The 26,784-nt window shown below is 39.6% G+C and overlaps 1 protein-coding gene across 1 annotated transcript; it reads right to left on the bottom strand.

The window, feature by feature from the left end:
- Positions 1 to 5,477: 5,477 nt before the first annotated feature.
- Positions 5,478 to 26,605, bottom strand: LOC121861092. The gene is made up of 11 exons (XM_042358652.1): positions 26,504 to 26,605; positions 22,192 to 22,260; positions 21,691 to 21,824; positions 21,258 to 21,458; positions 20,773 to 21,130; positions 20,213 to 20,607; positions 18,052 to 20,098; positions 17,109 to 17,755; positions 16,648 to 16,932; positions 16,357 to 16,481; positions 5,478 to 16,137 (listed from the first exon to the last, which is right to left on the bottom strand). Exons 1-11 carry the CDS (start codon positions 26,550 to 26,552, stop codon positions 5,760 to 5,762), a joined length of 14,688 nt encoding a protein of 4,895 aa, XP_042214586.1. The 5' UTR covers positions 26,553 to 26,605; the 3' UTR covers positions 5,478 to 5,759.
- Positions 26,606 to 26,784: the final 179 nt, after the last annotated feature.

Below are 26,784 nucleotides of genomic sequence, written 5' to 3' on the forward strand. Positions count from 1 at the left end.
TTTTTATTATTGTGTAGTGTAATACTACTCCTACTGCTGCTACTACTACTACTACTACTACTACTACTACTACTGCTACTAATAATAATAATAATTAACGGCTTATTGAAAGAACATGACAACTTAAAGGCTGAAAATATACAATAAACGGAAATGATAAAAGTTACATAATTGTGGAGACGGTCACTTTATTGACAATATACAAGTGAAATTAGTAGAACAAAAATAATATTTAATAACAAGGGAGAGAGGATCATTAAACAGAGAATTTCAACGCAGCCACAGTACAAAAATGAGATTGGCAGGGAGCAAACACATATAGCTAGGTCAACAACGAGTTACAATGGTTGGAACTGGGCTGTTCTTATAAGCGATCAGTGCGTGGTCGTATGGGCTGGCTGTGGTTGTGGTGTCGAACAGCAATTCGCGGACGAGGGATTTCGGGTAGAAGCAGGAGACGTTGAGGAGGATGGTGCAGAAGCTTCTCCCCCAAACTTATAGATGGGGCCATGGTGATGATCAGAGAGAGCAGAAAGGGTCAGCTCAGGTGGTGGAAGTCCGAGACAGGAGACAGAGGAGATGGAGACGAGAGCTGGAGGATTTGGCAATTGCACTGACGTGTACTTTCCAATTTAGTTTGTTATCTGTGGTGATGTTATGATAATTTGAAAAGTAATGAAGGAGGTATCGTGTCCACAAAACAGACAACATTACTGTGCCAACTGACTTCTTTTCCTTCGCTTTTGCATAACGACTATAGACCTTGGTTGAGGTTCATAATGTAGAATATATATTATGGGATAAAGCATTCCCGTTGTAGGATAATAACACTGTAATCATAAGTGTGCTCTGTAGTATTGTAATATGGAGCTACCTGTACTGTATATAGGGGTTCTTTATACTGTACCAGGATAATGACTTCAGTGTAGTAGCTAGTATAATGTACTGTAGGGTCGAGGTCGTCAGTGTGCGCCTTAATTCTGTAGTACTCAATACAGTACTTACATGATCCTCATTTACTTCGATTGTTTACGTATCTTTCACATAATCATTTATTAAGGAGCATAACTTAATGGCGTCTCACTGGTACACTTGACACCCACATTAAAAAAAAAATATAATAATCACAAAATTTTTATCGTGCCCACTGTGTTGTCAGTCACGATAGCTGCTCGGGCAAAGGCTGGTCATAGTTACACAACACTGTCATCTTACATAAATGTCGCCTTAACGCTGTGATCTGGTAAGGTAACCACTTGAGAGATAATGCCCCTTACCCACATACAGTTGTTTAGATCCGTACAATGATAACGGGGGCAGAACGTATCATGCAGCACAGATTATTAGTGTAGGAAAGTGTAGAAATTGAAAGAATAGAGTTAGGAGTGAACACTGTCAACGGGAGTGTGTGGAGTAGTGGAGGCTGGACGGGGGGGGGGGGGCAGCCATGGTGGTGGAATAATAAAGTGATAAAGGAGAAAATAATATTGTACAAGGCCTGGAAGGTAAATGGTGATAAGTGTACCCGGAAGCCAAGCACAAGACCAGCAGAGACGTGAATAAGATGCATTTACGGATAAGCTGAATCGTTCGGATGTTACAGTCACTATCACGAGACTATAAGACTAGCTTGCCGTGGGAGTTGTTTACTGACGCCTTAGTGCTGATACCAGATAGTCTTAAATAGGCAGTAGAAAGATATAAGAAATGGAACGATAGAATGAATGTGGTGAAAGAACCTTTTTTAATGGGGATTAGCCTACCCGGGCACAGTCACCGACCCACAGGGGCATAGGGGGTGTTGCACCATAAAAAAAGTAGATTCATACAGAAATGGAGAAAAAAAACTAGATCTAGAGTAAGAAACGATATATATGTTGTTTTGTCAAAGTAAGGGAAACAATTGAGACCCTGCAATTGTATGTAAATGAGGCAGAAAGTCAGTCAGATCAGCAACCTGGAACTTGGTCACATTATGGTTCCAATATCTTCCCAGGCGGTAGTACCTCCTTGTTTGATAGCTGCTTACTACCATGGCAATCAAGGTGCCTCGGCTTTTTTTTAGTTTAACAAATTTATTGACAAAGCTTCGAGTACAGTTTGCCTATTCTGAGTAATTCAGTCAGGTCTTGACACTGAGGGTGGTATCACTTCTCACTGCCACGCAGGACAGAGGTTCATACACAAAAAAATACATCATATTCATTAACAGTATATATAGGTCAGAGTCATGTGGGTGATGTCACTGTTCACTGCCATGCAGGACAGTGGTTCATATACATTGGACGTCATATGCTAATTGAAGACTAAAATCAGTGTGGGCTAGAAAATTTGGGATAAACAGCAAGAATGTCCTCAAGCACCCCCGATTCAATGTAGTAATTACAAAGTTCATGATACAATAAGCCAGGTGGCCTGAAGTCTTTGACAGTGTCACAGTCAATAATATAGTGTTCAAGTGTATGCTTTAAAGTTTTATCACAATTTCTACATGCTGAGTGTTCCGATATGGGTAAAGCGTTACTAACTTGCCAGATGTGTCTGTATCCTAGCCTAATTCTGGCCACGACTACATCACACTGTCTGGTTCTGTCCTTATGCTGGCCATACCGGTACCTCTTGTCACAAAATTTGTCATATTTACTAATACTACAACTGCCAGGTCTCTCTGCATTTCTCAGTTCATCTAGATCAGAGTTCATGATTCTGACTTGAATGTTTTGAAATACAGCATTTTACAGGCCAAGGTCACGGTCAACATTTTCTTTCTTACATGCCTCATTGGCCAGTCTATCAGCGCGGTCATGATACCTAATTCCAACATGGGACGGAATCCACACAAATTCTTACGAGAGTTGTTCTCATTGGCAGTTATCACATTTCTTTATACCACATACAACTTTAGACATAGAACCTGATTTCATTGATTTCAAAGCACTTTGAGAGTCACAGAATATCACCCCACCTCCATTTTCTTTGAGGTAGTCTGTGGCTAAGTAGATTCCAGTTAGTTCAGTTTGTGTTGTGCTGGCCCAGTTGTTCAGCCTTTGCTTGTTTGACACTATCATCTCTTTTTCTTTATATATTACAATTGCACAGCCTGTTCTACCTGTGTTTGTCTGCACAGAACCATCAGTAAAAGCATAACATTCACTTGATTTAATACTCTCTATGTGTCTGTTAATAGTTTCTAGTGTGACACATCTCACCACATCGGTGTTTAACATTTGCTGACTACCAACAGGAGTGTAACTAATAGGAACTGATATATCCAGCCAAGGAAGAATGGCATTAATGGGTTCGTCTGGGGTGATTGGGACATTCAGTTCAAGAGATCTGCAACACTTTTATGAAGCCACGCCCCAAAGAGAGTCTTTTGTGGAAGGTTAGCGAGATGGTCGGGATTACTTAGATAGAATATCAACTCAGTGGAGTCGGTTGGAACACTCAGACAATGTTTAAGGATTATGTTACAAAAAACATGATCAGTTGGCATTTGGACTTTTATCATTTATTGAATACAAATACCAGCGATATCTGATTTAAAGGCATCTTACAGAATTACTTGACATAACAAATAATTAAACTGTATATTGAAATTATCGAGCTATCTTAAAATAAATTGTCTTCCTGCTTCGAGCACAAATACAAGACAGGTTGAACTATTATTATTTTTTAATATATGTTAAGTATTAGAAGTGAATGTATCATATCCAAAAGATTAATACAACATTTCTTTTTTTGCTTATTCTTATTTTCATGAATGGCCACAGGATTTCCGGACTTAGTGTAGATAGTGTACTGTATACTGGAGAGATAGTGGAGAGAAATTTAAGAACTGGAAGGATAAAGTGGAGCCAAAAGGTATGAGAGAGTGAATGTGGTGAAGAAGCTGTGTCGGGAAATGGAAAATAATTGTTGGAAGTAATACAACCTTGTGTAGTAGGTATATGTTAGGTGGATAAACATCAACTCAAAATAACAAGAGTATATTATTCATAAAGTTGGTTGAATATAAGTAAAGTTAAGTATTCGAAAGTATTTTAATGAAATACGTTGATAATAGAATAATTCCTTCCCTCCATTCTTGTAGTTAAGGGAAGCCATTCCAATGTTTTCTGTTTTTAAGTTGGTGCATAGTGGTTCAAGTCTGGGGTGATGGTGCTGAAGCAAGGCACACACGTTGAAGATGATGGAGTACTTGAGGTTTTACTCTGTCTCTCTGTCTCTCTGTCTCTCTCTCTGTCTCTCTCTCTCCGTCTCTCTCATTGTACGCAGCATCATTACCACTTCTTATACAATATTTAAAATGTCACGTCAATGGCGAAAATATAATGCCAATTGATTTTTTGTACAATTTATTCATTTATAGCTGAAAGTGATTCAAAGTAATGTATTATGATGTATGAGAAAAATCACGTGTTATTATGGTGTTGCCTGAGTGTTATTTGTTCCTGAAGATGTTTGAGGAAATAATACAAAAGAAGAGCATATGTAAGAGAACGTGATGATCTGGAGTGAGGAAAAAAGAGAGAGAAAAAAAAGAGAATAAATGAGAATGGAAAACAAAATGAAAGAGGGAATATTATAGAAGAAATAAGGGAGGTAGTTGAATAATTTTAAACTACAGCTAAATAAGACAGGCGGAGTTATCCAATTGAGTGTCGAAAGTGAAAGAGGAATGGACTACTGTTAACTGAGAAAAACAAGTAGTAGTAAAATACTGTAGCATTAGAATAAACGACAAGCCAGGCTATATGTGTGACAGAGGGGAGAAGGAGGGTACTAAAGACATGAGACAGAGGGGAGAAAGAGGGTACTAAAGACATGAGACAGAGGGGAGAAAGAGGGTACTAAAGACATGAGACAGAGGGGAGAAAGAGGGTACTAAAGACATGAGACAGGGGAGAAAGAGGGTACTAAAGACATGAGACAGAGGGGAGAAAGAGGGTACTAATGACATGAGACAGAGGGGAGAAAGAGGGTACTAAAGACATGAGACAGAGGGGAGAAAGAGGGTACTAAAGACATGAGACAGAGGGGAGAAAGAGGGTACTAAAGACATGAGACAGAGGGGAGAAAGAGGGTACTAAAGACATGAGACAGAGGGGAGAAAGAGGGTACTAAAGACATAATAGAGAACGTTTATAAACCCATTCTGGTATAAAGGAAAATGTTATACCAAAATATATAGAGGATAAGATAAGATTAAGTAATACGGTAGGCTACGCTAACTGGGTTGAGTTCTTGACGAGAAAATCATAAATCATAACAAAAATAAAGGTGTTTGACGAAGAGCAGTGTGGGGTTTAGGAAAAAAAAGAGGATGTGTTGGTGAATTTCTGGAGAAGGGGATGAATGTGTTTGGGGTATTTATGAATATGTAAAAGGAGTTTGATATAATAGATGAGCCTTTATAGGAGGAGTTACTGGTAATATATGTGTATGGATGTTAAAGGATGCAGAAATACTCTATGTATGAAATCTTTTTATTGCAGATACATGGGTTACATATTTTGAGTGTTAATAGTTTATATACATGATTATAGGATAATCATAACCAAGTCAGATATAAGCAATAATGTTATGTTTACTCCTAGAAATTAACACACATATTCTCCTTCGATATGCACAAATATTTAATTATATGTAGAATTCTCTAAATACACGATTAAATATTGACATGGTCTGAATATCTATGACTAGAGGCTGAGCTATCGATGGAAGATTCTTTAAAAACTAAACTGTTAACATTATCCCTAAACAAATGCAGATATGATTGAGGAGTCAATTCTGAGGTGGAACTTATTGCTGCTAATATCGGGGAGTTGGTAGTCATAGGCCAGCACATAGGGCGCCTTGGTCCTCAGGGCCAAGTTGCCATCGTAAGAAACGTCGTCCAGGTGTAGCTCAGCAGACATCTTTGTAACATCGTCACGTTCGAAGTCTGCAGCAATGCCGTACTTGTGATTAGGCAGCGTCAAGACTGCTCTTGGAGCGAATTTGGAAAGGGGAATATCTAAGTCAGCCTCAATGTTTTCGAAGTCTTCAATGGAAGTTTCAATCTTAAGGTTACCCTTGACTGCAGTGAATGTATTAAGGAACTGAACATTCACTTTAAACATGACTGGTTTATCTAGAGATAGAATTATGGTTGTGAATTCATCCTTCGTATATTGGGCAACAAAGTTCATCTTCTTATAGCCCCTGAAAGGAGTTGCAACCTTCAAGTTTACTTTAATGTTGTGAGGAGAAGGAATTTTCAAATCAAGAATACCTGATATAGCTTTCTTATTGTTCTTTAGGGCGGCTTTGAAATGCATATTTTTATTCATGTCGCCAGTTAGTGCAGCTTCCGCGCTAACTAGTCCAGTAGGGATGAAGGGTGATTGGACAACTGTTAAGAAGGTTTTGTTCTCTTTGTCGAAATCAAAATTAAATGCATTAATTTTTCCAGCCAGATTAGCCGTTACTTGTAACTGAACTTTATCCCCAAAATCTAAGGAAGCTTCAAATGTAGCTTCATTGATGTTTTTGAATGGTGTTTCGATATTTAGGTTAAAACCACCTCCATTTCTTCTCATGGATGTACTTGCTTCAATAGCATGTCGTACATTGCCTACTTGGAGCTCTGCCTTGCCCACGCCATTTGTACTGCCACCACTAAGCATTACACTGAAAGTATAAGTCTCTTTGAGGAGAGGAGACATCACCTCAACAGTAGCCAACAGATCAATAGGCGTCTTGTGAGTTACACGCCATGTACCCCGAACCTTGTGAGTTCCTGTGGGAGTCTCAATGACAAGTTCAACACTGTCAGCAAAATATTCAATGGCAAGAGTCGTCTTAGGGAAGATGGGAGTATCGACTTTTACAGTGGCACGAACACCAGTCCTTGCATCGAGTTCAAAATAAAAGGAATGAGTTTCCAACGTAGACAGTGTCACGTCAAAGATAGCGTGTTTGTAAGAAGAACTTGGGACTGAAATGTCAAAAATCAACTTCCGTGTTCCCTCAATTAGAGAAGATTCTATCTCTATTCCACCTTGAATGCGATTGCTGACGATGTTGAAATTTCCGTGGATATTATGAGTTTGATGTCCGAGCATAATAATAAGAGTGGCTTCCAAAGCTTCTAATGATGGGTACTTAGCTTCAATAGAGAGCTGGCGTGAAACATTCATAATTACAGAATTCAAGTTGAACATAAAGGTAGCTTCGCCCATGGTGTACTCTGCAGTTAATTCATCATCATTAATGGTTAATTTTATTTTATTGTGTGCAGTACCGAAGCCCTCCAGGATTAAACTCGTGTTTACCCCTCCATATTGTCTGCCGTCAATATTAATGATGGCTGTAAGTTTTTCTGGAGAGAGTTGGTATTTTACTTTCAATTCGTGTGTATCATAAGGTTCAACGACTGTCACGTCAGCTTCCAAGGACGACAAAGATTCCATTTTGATTTTCCCATTGATAATAACGGTTGATATAGCATGGAAAGGTGTATACAGCTCTACAGTGCCTCGGTAGCCTTGACTTACTGAAGCACCAGCAAGATTACTCTTGAGAGTGAACTGTTCACCAGCCACATCAATTGTCAAATAGCCATCAATTTTCTCATTCATATCTAATTTAAGCTCTCCAATTATTTTTGGTGTTGTATATGAGGGAAGGAGCACTTCAACATGAGCCATAATTTTGTTGTCTACATTAGAAAGTGTGAATAAACCTCCCATGTTTTCCATACCACGGAATGGTGTGTGAATAATAAGCTTTCCCTCAGAGTACTGCATCCCTTGTGACTGGAAGAGGAAGTCGATGAGGAACTTGTTGCCAAATATATCTCCTTCTAACACTGCGCCGCGTTTAGTATCCTCATCCTTGAAGCCACCTCGGAGTTTCAGGTTATAATCATCAAAGCCAACTTCTGTGAAAAAACTGTTAGACGAGATAGACCGTCGGACACGCACGCTGTGGTCACCAGTTGCTGGAGAAGCTAGACGAGCTTTCACACCTTCTGAATTATAAATAAAGTCTGCCTCGATTTTCTTGCCACCGTCATTCAATTTAATATCGACATTGATGTGAAGCTCATCATCGCTTGTAAATCCATAGTCCACATCATATCTAACCTCTTCATATCCATAGGCAGGGATGTCAACAGAACCACTAAATCCAGATTTAAAGTTGTTCTTGCCTTTGATAGACACAGTAAGTTCTTGGTCGTTACCATATCCCACAGTCACAATATATTCGCCATCTTCCTTTCCAAGGCCAAAGATCAAGGCTGGAAGAGGAGTAAGTGTACTCTCAATCTTATTCTTGAAATAGAAGCCATCATTTTCATGCCTCTCAAAATGGTTTTCAGTCTTGAATTCGAATTCATTTAATTTAATTTCGAAGACTTCATCACGACTTTTAGCATCTATTTCTGAGTTCATCATCAGATGGAATTCTCTCAATACGACAAGAGAAGATTTTCCACTCATCTCCATATATATCCTCTCACTGCTGCGGAAACCATGCACGTCAAAGTTGATTGTATAGCCTTCAAACTCAATTTCAAGACTAGCTAGCTTCTGATCATTACTTGTAGTTCCAGCAATGAAGTCTTGCACATTATAAGAAGCAGCTATCCTAATCGTTTGACTTTCTGGTGATTTGAAGGAGAAGTCAAAGTCTGATCTAGTTCCTTGGAATTCTGCTTCACCTGTGAAGCTGTAGTGATTATCATTTCGTTGATAATCTAGAGTGGCTCCTTTTTTACCCCATCGCCCTTCAATATTAAGGGTCCTTATCATTTCAAAGGGTGTTTTAAGATTTAGAGTAAAATCTCCCCTTTTCTTACTAATCTTGTTCAAGGTAAAATTGAAATCAATCTTCTGTCCCCCGCCTTCATATTTTAAAACTACACTTTTGTTTTTGCCAAGGAGACTATACGTGATTAGACTTTCAATTGATTCATAGCCTTCAAATGGTGTTGTTATTTTTCCAGAAACTGAATTATTGCTCATATCAAATTGTGCTGTTATTACCTTGTCATTCGCTTCTAATCCAGATATTAATTTGATGTTCTCAATGAAGTCAGCCACTACATAAACACGAGCATGGGAAACAGTTGCAAAAGAGGAATCCCAAATTATTTCGCTTTCAAAGTGACCAGAAGTCATTTGCCTTTTCCATTTAATGCTGAAAGTGTGTTCTCCGTTCGCTGGACTATTTCTCGAGTAGGTCACTTCAGCATGAAAATTTTCAGCATTTGAAACATCGTAGTTTCCAGTGATGCGGACTGCACCGAAATATTTCCCTCTCATATTAATACCACTTGTAAAGGTGTCATACTCGTCACTTTGCGTCCAATGAACCTTCAATCGTGCGTCACTTTTACTTATCACTGCAACAGCCAAGATGATTTTAGTATCTTTTCTAAAGTTATGTGTAAGTGTTAATTGGAATTCGCTTAAATATTCCAGAAATGGGCCATATTTTGAGAGGATTGGAATATTCCATTCTATTGTGTTGCGAGAATTTTTGGGATTGAAATTGGTAATATTGACTTCAATTTTTGAAATTTCGTCATTTATTCTGACTTCTGAAAGAAATACTAATTTGCCATCGAAATCGTAATTTCCAAATAGAGAAATAAGCTGGAAGTCAGGATAATTTGAGTTTGCTGTCCATTTAACTGTTGCAGCCCGCTTTTGGGGATCTCCACGAATTATCTCTAATGTGTGAGTACCATGATAATTGTCGTAATTAAATGATCCCCCTCCAATGATATTATCACCTTCTTTGTTCCATTTTGTCTCGAAGAGAACTTCATGTTCTTGGTATGGTCCAGCCTTGAAACCACCCTCTAGATCAACATGGGCAATATCAGTGAAAGTTCCCTTTAATTTCAACATTGAATAACTTGATTCTCTTCCAAACTTCAAGAAGTACTCTCCGTAATTGCCTTCCCTTTCAAATTTCCACTGAAGGAAGATCATCTCTTCAATGTTGCTAGCAGTCAGGGTCATTGTTGATTCTCTCAGGCCAACTTTACCCCGAACTGTGTATGTTACTTCATCAACAGTGAACGTAAGACTTGAGGCTCTTGGGTCTTGCACATTCCAGCTGCCTGAAACAGTCTTCCATGGAGTGTCTGGACTGTTAGGAGTGTAAATTTTTGCGTCAAAGTTGCCATTGAACGGGTTAGTTATGTCTATGTTATAACTAATGTCAAGTTTATAAAGTTGATTTGGTGTTCGACTAATTTCAATCCTTACTGTTTTGGGTGTTAAGCTTCGATTCAATTCAATTTTCACATGAGTAATCTGGGGTCGTGGCTGGAATGTGTTGGTGATTACAGCATTAATCGTGCCACTGAAAGGCTCGTTCTCTGTTGCAGATTCAGCCTTTGTTGCTCTTGCATCAACCTTAAACTCTCTCTCTATGGTTTCATTATTTACTTGCGTGTCAACTTTCACAATAAAATTAAAAATGCTCCCACTCTCGTAATGAATATGAATCATTGTGTGGCGGTTGTGATGACGAGTATGTATTTCTAAGTGAGTCTTATCCTCGTCTTTATTATGTTCCAGTACCATATTGAAAACATTAAGATCATTCACTGTTATCTTTTGGGTAACTGTGATAACATCAGCAAATGCAATTTGGTAGTCCAGGTGGAAATTTCTGAGCGCTGCGAATCGTGATACAAAGGTAATCTTTCCCAAAAAGGGAGTAATTTGTACATTCAATTCAGTGTTTTCTCGACGGTTTGGCACTAGCAGATGAGATTGAAGGCCATTTCTTCGACTAAGTTCAAACATGTAGTGGAACTCTGAGCTCGTAGACTTTGCTTCAAAATGAATCTTCTGCTGTCTTCCACCATATACCAATTTACCTTCAACCTTTTTGTACTGTTGATAAGGCGTGGTTACTTCCAGGTTGAACTCGCCTGATGAGGCGTGGGTTCCTTTTACATGGATAGAGACTGCATCTTCATTAATAGCACCACTTACATAGCCCTCTAATGTCTCTTCGTCGAGCCTGCCAGAGAGAGCTAGAAATTCCCAACCTTTTAGTTCACTGTTAATCTCCATATTGAAACTACGAGACTGGTTATCCTTTTCTAGTGAGATGGTAAAATAACTACCATCTCTTCTCCATTGACCACTGTATGAATTTTCATTTATTTTTGTTATTTCCCAAGTAATTTCTCGTGCTCTTTCAAATGGCGTTTTTAAATGAAGCTTGACAAAGTTAAAGCTGGTCACTAATGAGGCTTCTCCAGCGTCATTCATCATTCTGAATTCAACAGATCTCTTTACTCGATCTAAAGATCCAAATACGTTTACATTCTGGAGGCCGGTGAAGGGGGTTTTCAGGCTAAAGTCCATTGTACTTCCAATTAGTTTTCCAGAGATAGCAATGGCCTTTACATTCTCTTCTTTCTCTAGGGAAATCTCGAGCAACTTATCCTCTTGTCTGAGGTCAACCTTAGCTACAAACTTGACATTCGTCCATCCATAGAAGGGAGACTTGATGTCCCATTTACAGTATGCAAATTTGTCTTCTATGTAACCGCCAGCTATAAAATGGTAATTGTTCTGGCCAGCTCTCATATAGGCTGAAACCAGTTCGTCCCTGTTGTCGATATCATATTTGATCTGGATGGTCAAGTTTTTAAAGTTCTGGAGAGGTGTGGTGGCTCGAAGAGTGATGCCAGATGATCTAGCAGACAAAGTGAGAGCCCCATTGAGTACGTAATTGTTCTCATTGTATACGATAGTCACTGTAGCGTCCTTTTGGCTTGAAGTCCATGTATAAGATGCAGAAAGTGACACAAACTTCAGAACCGAAAATGGAGTTGCTAGCTCAAAGAACATGTTGTTTAAAGCATAGGACGTAATGATGGAGAAGGTGTTTGAGCCAAACTGAATGACGCCCTTGCCAGCCTTAGCAGCGAAATCAATTTTCCCCTCAATAGATATTCTATCAAATTCTTCGAAGGGAGTTTGGAAACTGATAATAAAGTTGTCGACGTCGTAGCGGCCATAGGCTGAAAAGATCCATTCTTCAGTATTTTGGTTAATTTTAACACTGGCCTGCACTATGTTGTTATTCTGGTTCACACTTAGTGTGTATTCAGCACCAAGAACTTCAAATCCTTCAATAGGTGTTTCAATTTTGAAGGAACCACTTTCAGGGTTATGACTTGCTTGAATTTTGATCGTCTTGGAGAAGGTTTCTTTCTGGATAGAGAGCTCCACAGATTTCTTCTCGGAGATAACGTTATAACTGATGTCAAGGATGAGCTTACTCCAGCCATCAATAGGTGTATCAATGGCAACGTATAGTTTAGGTTTCATCGGATGAAATTCAGCATTTGTCTTGAATTCAAAAACTTCGTCATTTCTTTCAAAGTGAACTAAACAATTTATGATGTCGTCAAAAAGTTCGTACTTGCCATTGATTATAACATTATTTATTTCTGCAATAGGAGTTGACAATCTAAGTTCGGCACTGTTGGTATCCAGGGTAACATCGGCGTGGAAATCATAAGTTTGATTGTTTTTAACAAAGGAAGCCACCACACTATGTCGACCAAGGTTACGTGTGTAATCACCTGTCATTTTCAAAACTTCATAACCTTCAAATGGAGTAACAACATCGATGAACAAATTGTTATCATTAACTTTTGTGGCTATGGCGATGTGTTGATCCTCACCTTCTTTCTTCAGATTAATTTCAACGGTCTTAATATCACCTGTGAAATCGTAGTTGGCGTAGATGTCCACAGCAGTATAACTTGGGATAGGTGATAGAGTGACTACCTTTATGAATCCAGTTTTGTAAAGTAACTGACCAGTGAACTCAGCAGAATAAATTATATCATTTATCGAGAAAGAGAGGGTGAATCTCTTCTCTGTGTCGACCATATTGGTGTCTAATATTAGCTGAATGTTGGCAGCATCGGCGATTGGAGTCTTGATGACAATTTTCAAGTTAGGTGTCTGGGTTCTAAACAGAATGTCACTGTTAACTTCATACTTCTCGGATCCCATGTTAAATTCAACATGCCCAGTGAGGTGATCGTTCTCCATGTTGTAGGTACCATTCAGTATGATTTTCTCCCAGTCTGCAATAGGTGTTGTGAACTCTCCAGATATGTTATTTTGGGTTAGGTTAATATTACCTTCAAAGGCATTAATAACACCTTCCTTATTGAATACCAAGGCTACCTTATAAGGCATGGCTCTGAAGTCGAAGCTTCCTTTCACAGACACATCAGTCCAACCTGCCAAAGGAGTGATGACCTTGAAGGTGGCATATCCCTTCAGAAGGCTCTCAGCAGCAGCTTCCAAATGCCACCTGTAAGAAACATCATTATGGTAAGTCTTGACCTCAGCAGTTTTCACAGAGTCCTTCCAGTTCCATTGAGCTACTCCGCCGAGAGCCTTGACAGCCTCAAATGGAGTGATGATGTCCAATTTGATTTCAGGAGCAAGTGGGTTACTGACCTTAATGATACTTTTCAGAGAGAGTTCCTCAGTGCCAAAGGTGGATTTGAACTCAACTTTTTTGGTCTCTCCATATAAATTATATATTGCTTTTACAGAAATGGTCTCATAATTAGAAAATGGAGTGATGATAGCAAGTTCAATCTTTCCCTTGATACGCTTAATGTGTAGGGTGCCTGTTACTTCAATTTTTTGGTCGTTCCTCGCGATGAATGCATTGATAGCAGATTGGGAGATGAAGAATGATGCATTGAGAGTTTCCCAGCCATTGAAAGGAGTTGTGCCTGTGAAGACAACAGTTTCGCCTTCCAGTTTGCCAATTAAATCGATTTCCTGAGCGTCACGAGTCAGTTTTACGTGTATCTTCTTCTGAGTTTCAAAGTCGTACATGGCATACACAGCCATGTTGTTCACTGTACTTACTGGAGACTGAAGTTTAACTTCAATATTAGCATGGGTGGGGTGGTAAAACCATTTGCTAGCAAGACTGCCCTTCACACCATTAACATCTGCATTTATCAGGAACTCGTTTGTATCAACTTTACCATTAATTGCGTAAGTTTTTGAATTTAACTTTAGCACAGTGTTCACAGTGAATGGCATAGCCATGATCTGATATTCACCGCTGAATTCTATGGAGTTGATTTCCTCAAATGGAAGTACAGCTGCTAAGGACCATTTGGGATTCATCGCGTTACCAATGTATGAGCCACTGAACTCGTATCTGCTGTCAGTAATTACTGCTACACGAACTTTCTTCTCTGACGAAGTGATGTCATACATTACTTCTACTGAGATTGGTGCTGTTAAATACGTTGAGCGAATTTCCAAACGTCCATCTAATTTTCCTTGTTCCCAAGTTCCATTTATGTTAATGACAGTCTTGTTGGCTCCTCGCGTAAGGACAAGAGTAGCTGTCTTCTGTGGCAGGAAGTCAAGTTGAAGTTTATAACCCAAAGGCTGCCAGAAGGGAGTTGTTAGAGAAGATTCAGTATAAAAAGAAGATGCATTAAACTTAACCACCGAGGCAATTTCAATAATGCTCCCTGGTTTATATTCAATTGACAGTGTAGGTTTATATTCAGTTCCATTGTCTTCGTAGTTAAGATTAACGTTGATGTTCTCAAAATACTCAAAAGTAGTAGCAACGTTGATTTGTGCGTCAATTTTACGGGAATTCTCAGAAATTATGGGATCAATAGTTCCTGTCACGTGCACTCTTTCATTATTCCACATAGACTCTAGCTCATGGACGTAGGCAGTGCTGAGATGAGACTGCTTGTTACGTAACTTAAAGTTGTCATTAATAGTGAAGGAGTTTTCCCAGTTCAGCAAGTCATCATAGCGAATGGTGTGAACAATGTTCACAGACTTACTTCCTTTCATTAGAATGAATTTTGATGTACGTGTATTTGAATCCTTTTGGCTCTCAATTTTCACCTTAATGTCGTCTAAACCATTGAAGGTGGAGGTCACTTCTCCTTCAAGATTGGCAAGGTTATTTAAGGCGTCTAAGATACCGTTGATGGAGACAAAAATACGCTCGCCGTTGACGGTAACATCAACAGTAGACGCCAAGTTGCTCTCAGCAATTTTATGATTAACCTTAACTGAAGCTTTAGTATCAGGACTGCTCAGTATAGCATTGAATACTATGTCATTCTTGGAGATCATGTGGCCTTCAGCATGCATCTTGAGGGTGCCAAATGTTGACCATATTCTGGTCATCTCCAACTGGGAGGTAAATTGTTGTCCGTCATGACTGTGGGAGAAGGTCGCGGTTAAAGGATATGTTAAAGGAGTGATAAATTTCAAGTCTCCTGAGACAGCTGTTGAACCGTCTGTGACTGTTTTCTCGCCGTTCATATTCAGCAACACTTGCTTCTCACCCACTTTACCTTCAGCGAAGATTTTAATGTTATCTTCATTCAACGTGTATTTGATATTAGCATCGAAAGCAGCGAGAGGAGTAATTGCTTTAACGACAAGAGTGATGTCGTGTACATCACCGAGGTCCACGTGGCCCTTCATTGTAATGGTGGAAGTCTCAGCACCGTATTTGGCCTCCAGCTTGGTAGTCAATGCCATGTCATGTAACTCGTGATGCAGGGTAACAAGAACTTCCTCTGTGAACGGAGAGATGAAAGTGGCTCTTGCATCAACTCCAGTTTCGTTGGGAGTGAGCTGGAAGTTGCCCTTCATTTCATTTTTGTTCCACAGCCCCACAATGTTGGTGTTAATGGTGGCACCGGCCATAGTGTGGTCAACAGTGAAAGTTATGCGCTCGAAATTTTCAAAGCTGCTGCTGAAGAGTATTTGGGTCTTGAGCGCATTGTTGGAGAGACCGGGTTGGAACTTGCCGTTGATTGTAAGTGCCATCTGTTCAGCGTTCTTCCAGGTAGCTGCAGCACGACTGGTGATTTCATAATCCTTGAGAGAGACTGTAAATGTAGCGTCCTGTTTTTCCCATCCTTGGAATGGTGTCTCTACTGTAATGGCCAGAGACTTGGTGTCGTCGAGTGAGTAATGAACATGGGCCAAAACTCTCTTGTCAGGTGCCCACATGGCTGCCAACTCTACTCCATTATTAACAAGTCTGCAGGAAGCGGTCATTTCCATTTCGGCAAACCTACGATGAAAGATGTAAATTTATAATCATTTAATCTTATAATACTAAAGCTTGTTGAAACAGAGTGTAATTAACATTATATTTCAATGAAGATAAAGATCATTCTGCAACTTCTATCAAAGGCCTTTGTGGCTGAAGAATGTGTACTAAAAAAAGAATCTGAAAAAAATTACATTTTAACAAATCATTATTATTATACAGGCAAGATTTAGTCCTTACTTGAAGCCAGCTCCAACTCCACTTGGTGACAGCTCTCCATTTATGGTGAAAGTTTTAGTAGGGTCCACATCTTTATCCCATTCAACACTTACGAGTAGCTTCTGTACTTCATTTACTGTATTAATCTGGAAGCAATATGTAATGAAAAACGTTAAATATATACAAAACACAATTATTTTCAACAAGTTTGTAATATTGATCATCAGCAGTTAAAAAAATATATCCCAGAGTGTCCATGAAAATATATAAATATAAATTTTTTTTCATTTGAACTGAAATTATTCCACTTACATAAGCATTGATAAGGATATGTCTGTAGATGCTAGCGTCGACGAGTAGGGAGCTACGTGTACCTTCTATTGTCATGGAGAACTTTTGATCATTGATATCTGTTTTGAAGTCAACAGTGGCCTTCTCTCTATCAGCATAGATACCTGAATGGACTGTCACCGCGTTGACTGGTGATTCATAATTACCGTCCATAAGAATATGAACTTTCTCAGGTATCGATTTATTCTGCACAGTTCCCTCCAGCTTCCAGGTCATCTCTTCTGTTGTTATAACCTTGGCAATCCCCTGAAAAATATAGTATGTTGATGTTACATTATGTCTGTTCTTACTTCAGGAATTATTTTAAATGTATGAGTGAAATTTATTGTTTTAAGGCAGCACATCTCCACTTTTGTATTGTGAAAGTAATTTGTCTATAATATGTTCATTAATTTGGTGAAAACTTTAGTATTTACACCCACCTGAGCCTTGTAATGACCACTGGCAATCTTACTGAGAAGAACCTCCGTAGTGAGCGTTCCTTCTTCACACTGAACACTAATACGGCCTGAGAGTTCAACATCCTCATTCTTGTTTAGGTCCACAGTGAGCAAGTACTCCTTCCCAGGGGCATGTCGAGTCATTAACTTGCTATTTACGTAATTTGGCCCAATCTTAAGTTCCTTGTAAGCCAGGATATCAAATTGGTAATAAGGACATTTCATTGATGTACGGAGGCTGAAATCAAGATGGTTGTTTTCGTTGGTATACGAATAGACTTCTTCCACGTAATAGGTGATAGGTCCAATGGTTAACTCTCCGCTTACTTCCAATCGACCCTTGGAAATCATAATTTTGTAGTCATATAAAAGAGACATTTCCGGAAATTGGGTTGGATTCAGTACAAAATTCATTGAGTATGTGGTCAGTTCCTCAGATGTTTCCCACTTGTAAAGGCCAGAATGATGGATCATATGCCTGTCTCCCTCTAACGTGGTGTACTCAATGTCAGCTTTAGAAGTCACAAAGTTTTCCTCGTGTCCAATTTGCCCCTTGAAATTGATGTCATAAATGGGAGTATCCAGCACAAAGGTTACGCCAGCAGACTTGTCTTCACCTTCATAGGAACCTGAAAAAAAAAATAATGTGGATTTACAGTACAAGATTACATAGGTACGTGTCGTTGGGTAAATTAGATCTAAAGGGACTTCAGGTTAAAGTATTATATATTCTACTTTTAACCTTCCGCAGTCGAATGGGCTCAGGGACGAAGAGAAGCCAAATGTAAACAAACCCACTGGTACAAGGAACTTTACCTCTATCTTTCATTGCTTCATGAGTAAAGTAATGAAACTAAAGAACAAATATTACAATGACTGACGAAATAAGAAACCTGGCACAGAGGTTCCATATCATTTATCTTACCTCGAATGATGACTGGAGAGGCGGTCACTCCGGATACGGTAACTTCAGCGGCATACTTGGCACCAGCTGTATTGGCCTGGAATTTTCCCCTTGAGTTAATTATTTCCCCTCTTGGAGATGAAATTATTAACATTGGCTCGATTTTCATGATATCCCCTCTGCTCTCTTGAAGTCCAGTCTCCAGTGTGTACCTCTCAGAGTTATCCACTGAGAGAGTTAATTTCATATTTTTGTTGTTTCTTTTCCATGTATACTCGCCATTACCTTGAATAGATATGCAGGGTGTTTGAAGGTCGAAATTTATAGCTTGATTTTCTTTTGAAATGGTGAGCTGTACTTTGTGGTCTACTTGAGACTCTGGTGTGTCAAACAGGAAACGTATTTCATTAGTTTCACGAACGAAGCGTAAAATGTATCCAGTCTGGGTATCAGTCTTCTTGAAATACAAGTGAAGAGAGGTTGGTCCTGTGAGTGGGAATCTCGGGCTAGTGGCAGAGCTTGGGGTATAAGTTATATCGCTGCAGGCTTCAATTCCACTAACTATACGTACACAGCCTTCAGATTCCACTGTCTCTTCTACTTCCTTTTGGATCTCTTGGTCATCTTCTAAGTAAAAGAATTTGGTGCTAACATCGATAACCTCAATCTTTTCCTTGGGAGTGTTGAAGGCAATGTCAACAAGCTTCCCTCCATCGATCTGGACTTTACCGTCGAGGAAGGTGGAAGTGTGGAGGGTGGAGGAGATCTTCATTCCTGTGCGGGTGACGTGTGCATCAACAACCATGAGGCCGTCCATTTGTACAGCCGCTGAAGGGTGGATGTGACCCTCAATGTTAATATTCTTGAGGCTTTGAGCCTTGAAATTACCATTCATTCTCAAGGCAAGAGTAGCTGTACCTTTAGCAGTGAGTGTCACTGGTAAGCCAGACACGGTGGGGATGGTGTAATGAGCATCCATCAGTTGGTAAGACTTTGTGTAATCAACATCACCTTTACGAGCAAGCTCCATCAGAATCTCTAGTGGGTTGGAAGCTCCAGATGTCTTCATTAGGTTCTCCAGACCATGGAAGTGATTGTAATGTAGTTCATTGCCAAAGACGCGGAGGTAATAGGAACCTTCTGGCTCATCAGTTGCTTGGTCGAGGATTCCCTCCAAGGTGGTAGCTTCAGGATCAGGTTTCTGTTGACGCAGGCCTTTTATTATTCCCTCTACGGTCTCTTGTGGGAAATATCCATGAGGTCCAAAGAAGCGTTCAACATATGCCTCAAATCCTTCAATGCGGCCACCGACCTCAAAGAGGTTGATAGATTCACCAAAGAGGTCGAGAGTGAGGTTAAGCATGGCTGATCGTGGCAGGAAGGACTTGCTAGAGAAAATGACGTTGCTCTCTACAGCTGCTCCAGCGTTCAGTTCATTCATGAAGAAAGAAGACTCGTAGTTACGAGAGAACTTAAGAGCTTCAGTGTTAAACTTCTTCTGGAGGAGTTCCTCGCCGATCAACTCACGTACCCACTGTTTACCTGGGGCGGCTGACTCTTGCAAGTTGGTCATGTGAGTCCAGATGAAGGAGCCAACTTGGTTGACACCTTCGGAGGTAAGGCGATCCTTGATAGTGTCAATGAAACTTGGTGTTGGACAGGTCATGACAGCGAGGTAAGCAGCAATGCGAACCTCCGTATCTTGAGTCTCATCTTGGAAGGCTGCCAGAAGGTTAGAGCGGTCATATTCACAAGGAGTGTGTCTCCAGGCTTCAATTGCAGCAACACGAACTTCCATGTCATTATCTTCGGTATAGCAACGTTGTAAGATAGGGTTGGCGTTAACCCAACGTCCAGCGTTACCCAGGGCTTTTAGTGTCATTAGCACCTTCATCTTTTCCTCTTGGTTAACTGTACGACACCCAGATCCAAGGTGCCTTTCGATACGTCGAAGAACTTGCTGGATGCCTGAGTCATCACCACAATCAGGATGGATTTTACAGTAAGTGTTAACAAGAGCAGAAGTTCCCAGCATCGCGTCCTGACTAGGGTTGCTTTCCAGAAGAGGCTGTAAGAAAAACACCGCTTTTTCATTACCTTTGTTTTTAAAATTTGAACCTGATATAGTTGTCTCATTCGTTAAATCACTTAATTATATATACTTTAGGTATTTCATACTTACCGCAAGAGCAGTGAACATCTCCGAAGTTGGATTCTTGACGAAGGCCAATGAGGTGAACCATACATCAGCATCAGCGTCTGTCATGTCACCGTTAATGAACATATCTCTGACTACACCAACAGCAGCGGCTGTTCCCACCAGAGGCATGGCGTCTATCAGGAACTTGCGGGAATGGATTTCCTTGGTGTTTGTGTATATGGTTTTAAGGGTCGGGTAATCAAGGCCTTTAAGAGAGGCAACAAGAGTGGAGAAAAGAACTGGAACCTCGGGAAGGATTTCCTCATGTGTTGCCACCTCTAGATCACTCAATAGCTTCTCAATAACTTCAGTCTGTGTTTGTCCATTAGGAGTGTTAATCTGCTCAAACACCAAGGACTTGCTGTAAAACTGGTAGTCTGAGGGAGAAGAATGATGAGCAAATTAATAATTATTTAGCATTTACATTTAGACTGCTGCATTATTGAGCCACTTGTAAATTAGCATCCTACAGTAGATGATATATATGTGAAGTTGGCCTAAAAACAATACGTTCTAAAGTGTTTTATTAATATGTTTCTTACCAGTAACTGGAACAGCCGGTCTGTTTTGAGATACAAGTAACATGGTGGTCTTGGCGGTGGTCACAGCACCACCTTCCTCACTGGAGAAGGGACGGAACTTGTGGGTTTCTTCACACTCTGCCATCCTGAGGACCCCGTCTTCTATTCTCTGGTTACATTTGTTTGTGCTCTTGAAGATTGGGAGGCTCTGGACGGGGGAGTCGGTGAGGTAGCCGCTGGAAGCGATGTAAGATGCAGAGTTGGATCGTCCAGTGCAAGAATTTAGGTCTTTGGTCTTCTCTACTGTTATTACGTTGTCGTCACTTACACTTTTATAGTGGGTTGTACAGACTCCAGAAATGTCGGTCTCCTGAACGTCCTGTGAATTAAATGATCAAGGAGTAAGATAGTGTGTGTGTAGTAATGCTCCAATATACTGTACCCAGATTGATGTTTATGTCTACAATCCTCAATTGTTAAAATAATTTTAAATTTCATGAACTTACCTCGTTCCCCACATGAGTCATGGAGTTCTGGAAGGTCGAGAGAACACCTCGCTTGAAGTTAAGGACCCAAGCAGGCTCAGTCACCTCGCTGCAGACGCTCTCCACGCGGCCATCTTGGAATGAGAAGCGCAGGGGAGACTTACTGATGGCGGCAGCGAACTCCTCCGTGTGGGAGGAGCCATCCAGGGTGACCTCTGTCAGCTGCAACAATAACAACACTTGGATTAAATCTCAAAACATAATTCATAAAGAACGTCGAAGTTACAGAGTTTATCTTCAACTTAATGGGTTCATTGAACACTAACTAGGAGAAAGAGGGTAATTTATTTAACTGATTTTGTGTGTGTGTGTGTGTGTGTGTGTGTGTGTGCTTGTTATACAGGCCAGAAAAGTAACTATTTCTTCATACGGCAACAAGGAAGAAATAACTTACCCTGAGTGAGTGCTCGCAGGGAGCGGAGATATCAATGTGAACCTTGGCAGTGATGCTCATGTGGGCGTCATCATCGAAGGTTCCCAGGAGGGCGGTGGAGGTGGTCACAGAGTAGTCGTACTCATAGCTCTTGCCTGGAGTGGGACGTGAGACAAGGTGAGTTGGGGAGAGGGTATGAAATGACCTCCACTTTAGTTTCTGGCTAGGGTGGGGGAGTGTGATGTGGGAAATAGGTAAAATATTTGGGGTAAAGGGGGATATTGTTGACTGTATCCATGAGCGAATTTTACAGTATGTCCCAGGAATGATGGTGTCAAATATTTTCAGAAATTAAAATTTTCCATAAATAAATTATAACTATATTAATTAACATACTGCATAATGAGGTAATTTTAACTGATTATTATCGTAGGCAGTAAGAAGTTATTATTACACATTACATATTGTTAATTATCTATTGTTAATAATGATGATTTGAGAAAGTAATGGCTATCTTTTTACCTGTTTGGTAGGTAAATATATCGGCGTCGTTGCAGTGGAGCGCGCAAGAGGTTCGTTGACCAGTCGGCCCTGTGGGAGATAAGAACTAAGGTTAGTACACTCTTGGAACTAGTTTGGAATACTTGATTAATGTTCTGTGGCTGACATAAGATACATAAGGCTCCAGGGGATTGTGAAGTTAATATTGTTTTTTTCTTTAAGATTTATATTAAAGATCTTTAAGTGTGTGTGACGTGAAATAATGGTAGTGATCTCAGATGACAAAATTAAAAATAATAAATTCATAAAGAAAAAACTTACAATACAAATAATTAGGTTGAATCTGTATCACTGAACACGAGGATTTAATGATGATTAGTTAGAAATTAGTTGCAGGATGACATAATATCGTTGTAGTGAAATAATGATGTTACGGAGATGAAAAGTACTGGATAGCAGTAACCAGGATTATATAGGAAATTGTTAATGTTATAAGCAACTGTTGTCTCTGGTAGGGGTTGTACTTTGTGAGCTTAATAAGCCTTACATTCATTATAAACTAATCAGTAATAGTTTTATAGCATTTACAAGTGTTCTCGGGCACGTTCGTGCCCTTGTGAGAGTTTGAACGGGCGTGACAGCGTACAGCGAATGAGGGTGTGCCAAGTCCGTAGACTTGCATGATTAATTAGGGTGCTCCAAGTCCCTAGACTTGCATCGTTTTCCATCGTAAATAAAATTGTTAACTAATGCCTTCCTAAAGAAACCATCGACATGGGACCAGGTTTGTTCCACTCTACGAATTTTTTGCGATTTTTCCACCAAGTTTGATGAAAAACTATTGTGCCGTATCGGCTGCCCAGAACAGACACACACACGCCTAGTCCTATAGTATATTAGATTTACGTTGCGTGATATTGTATTGTGTTTGTTTGCTTGAGAAAGTTACTTGCTTGATTATTAATAACTGTCGAGTTTTTGATTAAACTAAGAAAAATTATACATTATGATTTTTTTGGGGGTGGTGGGGAAGGGTCAAGAGGATATATTTTTTATTTTTTATTTATTTTTTTATGAAGAGACTTTATCACTTGATGTTGTCACGGTTGGTAAGGTAGAACGTTACTCCTGCTTCGCCTGCTGGTATGAACAGTATCTTCCCTCGGTGCTATCTTTTGATATCGATTATCTGATAATTAACTGACAAATAACAACGCAACATGTAAGAGTCAAGGAGGTCACAAGATCCAAGCTGTGTGTGTGTGTGTGTGTGTGTGTGTGTGTGTGTGTGTGTGTGTGTGCCATGATCATGTGATGAGCCTACAGTATCTAAGTTATAACTATACCGTCTTCAGAGTTAAAATTGGATTCCACGGGGACAACAGCTGATAACAATTAATCACTCGACAAACAAGATACTCTACTGAGATAACATGATAATCAGATGACCTGAGCTGGTACAGAGGTCAAGTGAGACGAATCTTTCTCTATGTGATTTAACGCTGCTTAAACCTATACTAGTGGACATGTGTTGAGTTAGAGAGTTGTTTACCAAATCCATCTTGTGTATAAGAAACTTTCATTATATTTTTAAGATTGAAGTTAAGTCTTTGATTTGATATATAATTATCATTTATGCCTTACATTTGAGGGATACAGGTGATAGTCCCATTTAGGTACCTTATATAAATTATTGTAATATTAATCTTACTCTAATAATAATAATGATAATACAATAATAATAATAATAATAATAATAATAATAATAATAATAATAATAATAATAATAATAATAATAATAATAATAATAATAATAATAATAATAATAATAATGATAATAATAATAATAATAATAATAATAGTAATAATAATAATAATAATAATAATAATAATAATAATAATAATAATAATAATAATAATAATAATAATAAAAATAAAAATAATAATAATCCCAAGAGCGATCACTGTACAGTAGCCTACACATTTTATTGATATAAAACCCCTGATGAGTCTCTTCCAACACCCAGGTGGCCACAAGGTCAAGCTGATGATGTTATTGTAAGAAACTTCATTGTCACTGTATGTAAATTGTTATTCCCGCCACCATCAGCTGCCAGGTGTTCTAGACTGTATAAAATGCAGAGTTAAGACTGACGCAAATTTGGGGGACCTCTGATTTTTGGCCCCCTCCCCCTCCCACCCCCTCCTCCCTTCCCCTCCTCCCTTCCCCCTCCTCCCTTCCCCCCTTCCCTACACCCCCTCCTCTAATACTAATATATAAATTAGAATGGATTTAGTGATGTTAGAATCTCAGCCCAAATATCGACGACAGTTTTAGTAAATTATGTAGATACTTTACCTAATTAAGATAGAGTCTATGCTATTCCTGTGGTTCTATATAAGTCAAGCAGTATGGTGCATTTACCTTCGATCTCTCTATGAAAAACGTATGAAACCAGAGGCGTATTGAACCTTATTAAATCCTGGTAATGTTCGCTTAATACTATTGGATCGACGGAACTAACTCATGATATTTCTCTCTTCAGCCAAGTGATTCGTCTCCAGAGAACTGTTCTAATTAATTTGCTCTATATTACATATCAATATTCTTTCCACACTAAAACGACCATTTCTTTTGTCGCGCTGAAGAAAAGTTATTATAGAATGAATTTATTTGTGTATTGATTTCGTAAATAATTATGTATATTTTTGTTTATAAGAGGGAGGAGTTGAATAATCTCGTGAAGCGCCCAAGGTAGAGATTTAATGATGGGAGAGACTGAATGTGCTGCTGGTCGTGGTGATTGTGGTAGCGATGGTGGTAGTGTTATTGGTGATGGTTGTGATAGCGTTAGTGGTGGTGGTGTAGTGGTGGTTGTGGTAGCGGTGTTGGTGGGGGTAGTGTGTCACTGAGGCAGCATACAGTATAACTACCATAAATGACATCCTGATTAACCTCACTCTGGTAGCCCCGTGTGGCCTCTCATACTAGCAAGGGCCTCCACAACGTAAAAAAAAAAAAACCTAACACGTAATACACAATTCTCGAGGGTTTATTTATATATATGCTTGTTTTTAAAGTTCTTCAGAGGACATTAATCTTATTGAGTTTATATATAACCAAAATACAGCATAATTTTCTGATACGTTTTATAACACAAATACAGGGCTCAAGAATGGAAACAAATAAGTTGTGAAAGTAAAAAAGTTATCTGAATAAAATCTGTCGCAGTTACTTGTGTTATGGATATGAAAGAAAGGCCAAAGTACAGAGAGAGAGAGAGAGAGAGAGAGAGAGAGAGAGAGAGGAGGCAACGTCAAAGGCGCCTCAACAGCGCAACATCCGTCATAGCCGTGTGAGCGAATGATCGTTGACTCGAACCTTCACACAGTTTATCTTACACTAAACACTTTACTGACGACATTCTTATAAGCAGTTCCCATATCATTATAATTATTGATTAGGGTGATCACATATCATCATAAAAGACTAATTATAACTTATTTTTTATAGTAAATAGTTAAATTATCGATTGTGATGTGAAGGTGATGCAGAGAAAAAATGCATCTTGTCATTTACACGTTATTGAACTGTTGTGTTTTATTACATATTATATAAAGATATCGCCTATACTGTATATCTGAGACCAGAGTATTATTTAACGTGAGGTAATTCAGAGTGGTAAGTGATGCTAACTCCCCGACCTTGGGTGTCACTCCTGCCTAAGGCTTATCACGGGGGCACGGTGGCCTGTCCCCCTCCCCCCCATCCTCACCACACCACCATACCACCACACCCTACACTCGGACACCTCGTAACTGTACAACTTAGGAAATATCCATGAATTAAATTTTGGTGTGTCGACCAATTACGTTGTTGTACACCGAATTAATTATATAACCTGAGTAAGAGGTTTAGCAGAAGGATGTTCTCCGACTTAAAGTGCAACTGTTGTATTCATTAATTACACGACGCCTCAAATGACTTGTACTGTACATGAGGGAGGAACAGCCACGAGGGCACACTGACGATAATGACGGAAACAACTAAGGTGCTTAATATTTGTGGCCGTTTGTGACTGAAATTCTCCTACAATCTATCTCTGGAACACCTTTGTAGAAATAATTGTGTTCGCGTTACAAACACCACTTGTAACGTCCAAGACACGAGATCACTGTCACACTGAAGAATTAACCTCTTTGGGAGTTACAACCAAAGCCTGTAACGCCTAAAACAAGGAGTCACTGTCACCTTGTAGAGTCTACCAGCCTGGATATTACAACCAGTCTGAAAAACTCAAGACACAAGATCACTGTAACACTGATGATTTACCTGCTAGGGCGGACGCGGTCAGAGCGGCGAAGAATAGTGCGGTACGCATGTCGTCGACTCACACTGCCCTGAGACAGGTCTAGTCGGAGCTCTACTGGCTATCCTCACCACCATCATCTGGTTTTATACCCCAAGCATGGGGGGGCCAGAGTCCAGGGTCCAGTGCCTCCATGGGTGCCACTAGTGACAAGTCAAAGCATATCGCTCAACCATCTTTATCTGCTGTTCGTTCATACCCTCTGGATGCAGCAGGTGTTTGCCAAGATATATGGGAAAGTACG

The sequence above is a fragment of the Homarus americanus genome, unplaced genomic scaffold (assembly GCF_018991925.1).
Source record: "Homarus americanus isolate GMGI-L3 unplaced genomic scaffold, GMGI_Hamer_2.0 scaffold52806, whole genome shotgun sequence".
NCBI classification, from domain to species: domain Eukaryota; kingdom Metazoa; phylum Arthropoda; class Malacostraca; order Decapoda; family Nephropidae; genus Homarus; species Homarus americanus.

What these genes read in the sequence shown, in the direction of transcription:
- LOC121861092 (XM_042358652.1), bottom strand. Translation starts at nt 26,552, where the DNA reads ATGCGTACCGCACTATTCTTCGCCGCTCTGACCGCGTCCGCCCTAGCA. An exon ending in TGACTCATGTGGGGAACGAG is followed by an intron (nt 21,131 to 21,257) that starts GTAAGTTCATGA and finishes TTTAATTCACAG; the next exon opens with GACGTTCAGGAGACCGACAT. An exon ending in AGATGTTCACTGCTCTTGCG is followed by an intron (nt 20,099 to 20,212) that starts GTAAGTATGAAA and finishes TTTTTCTTACAG; the next exon opens with CCTCTTCTGGAAAGCAACCC.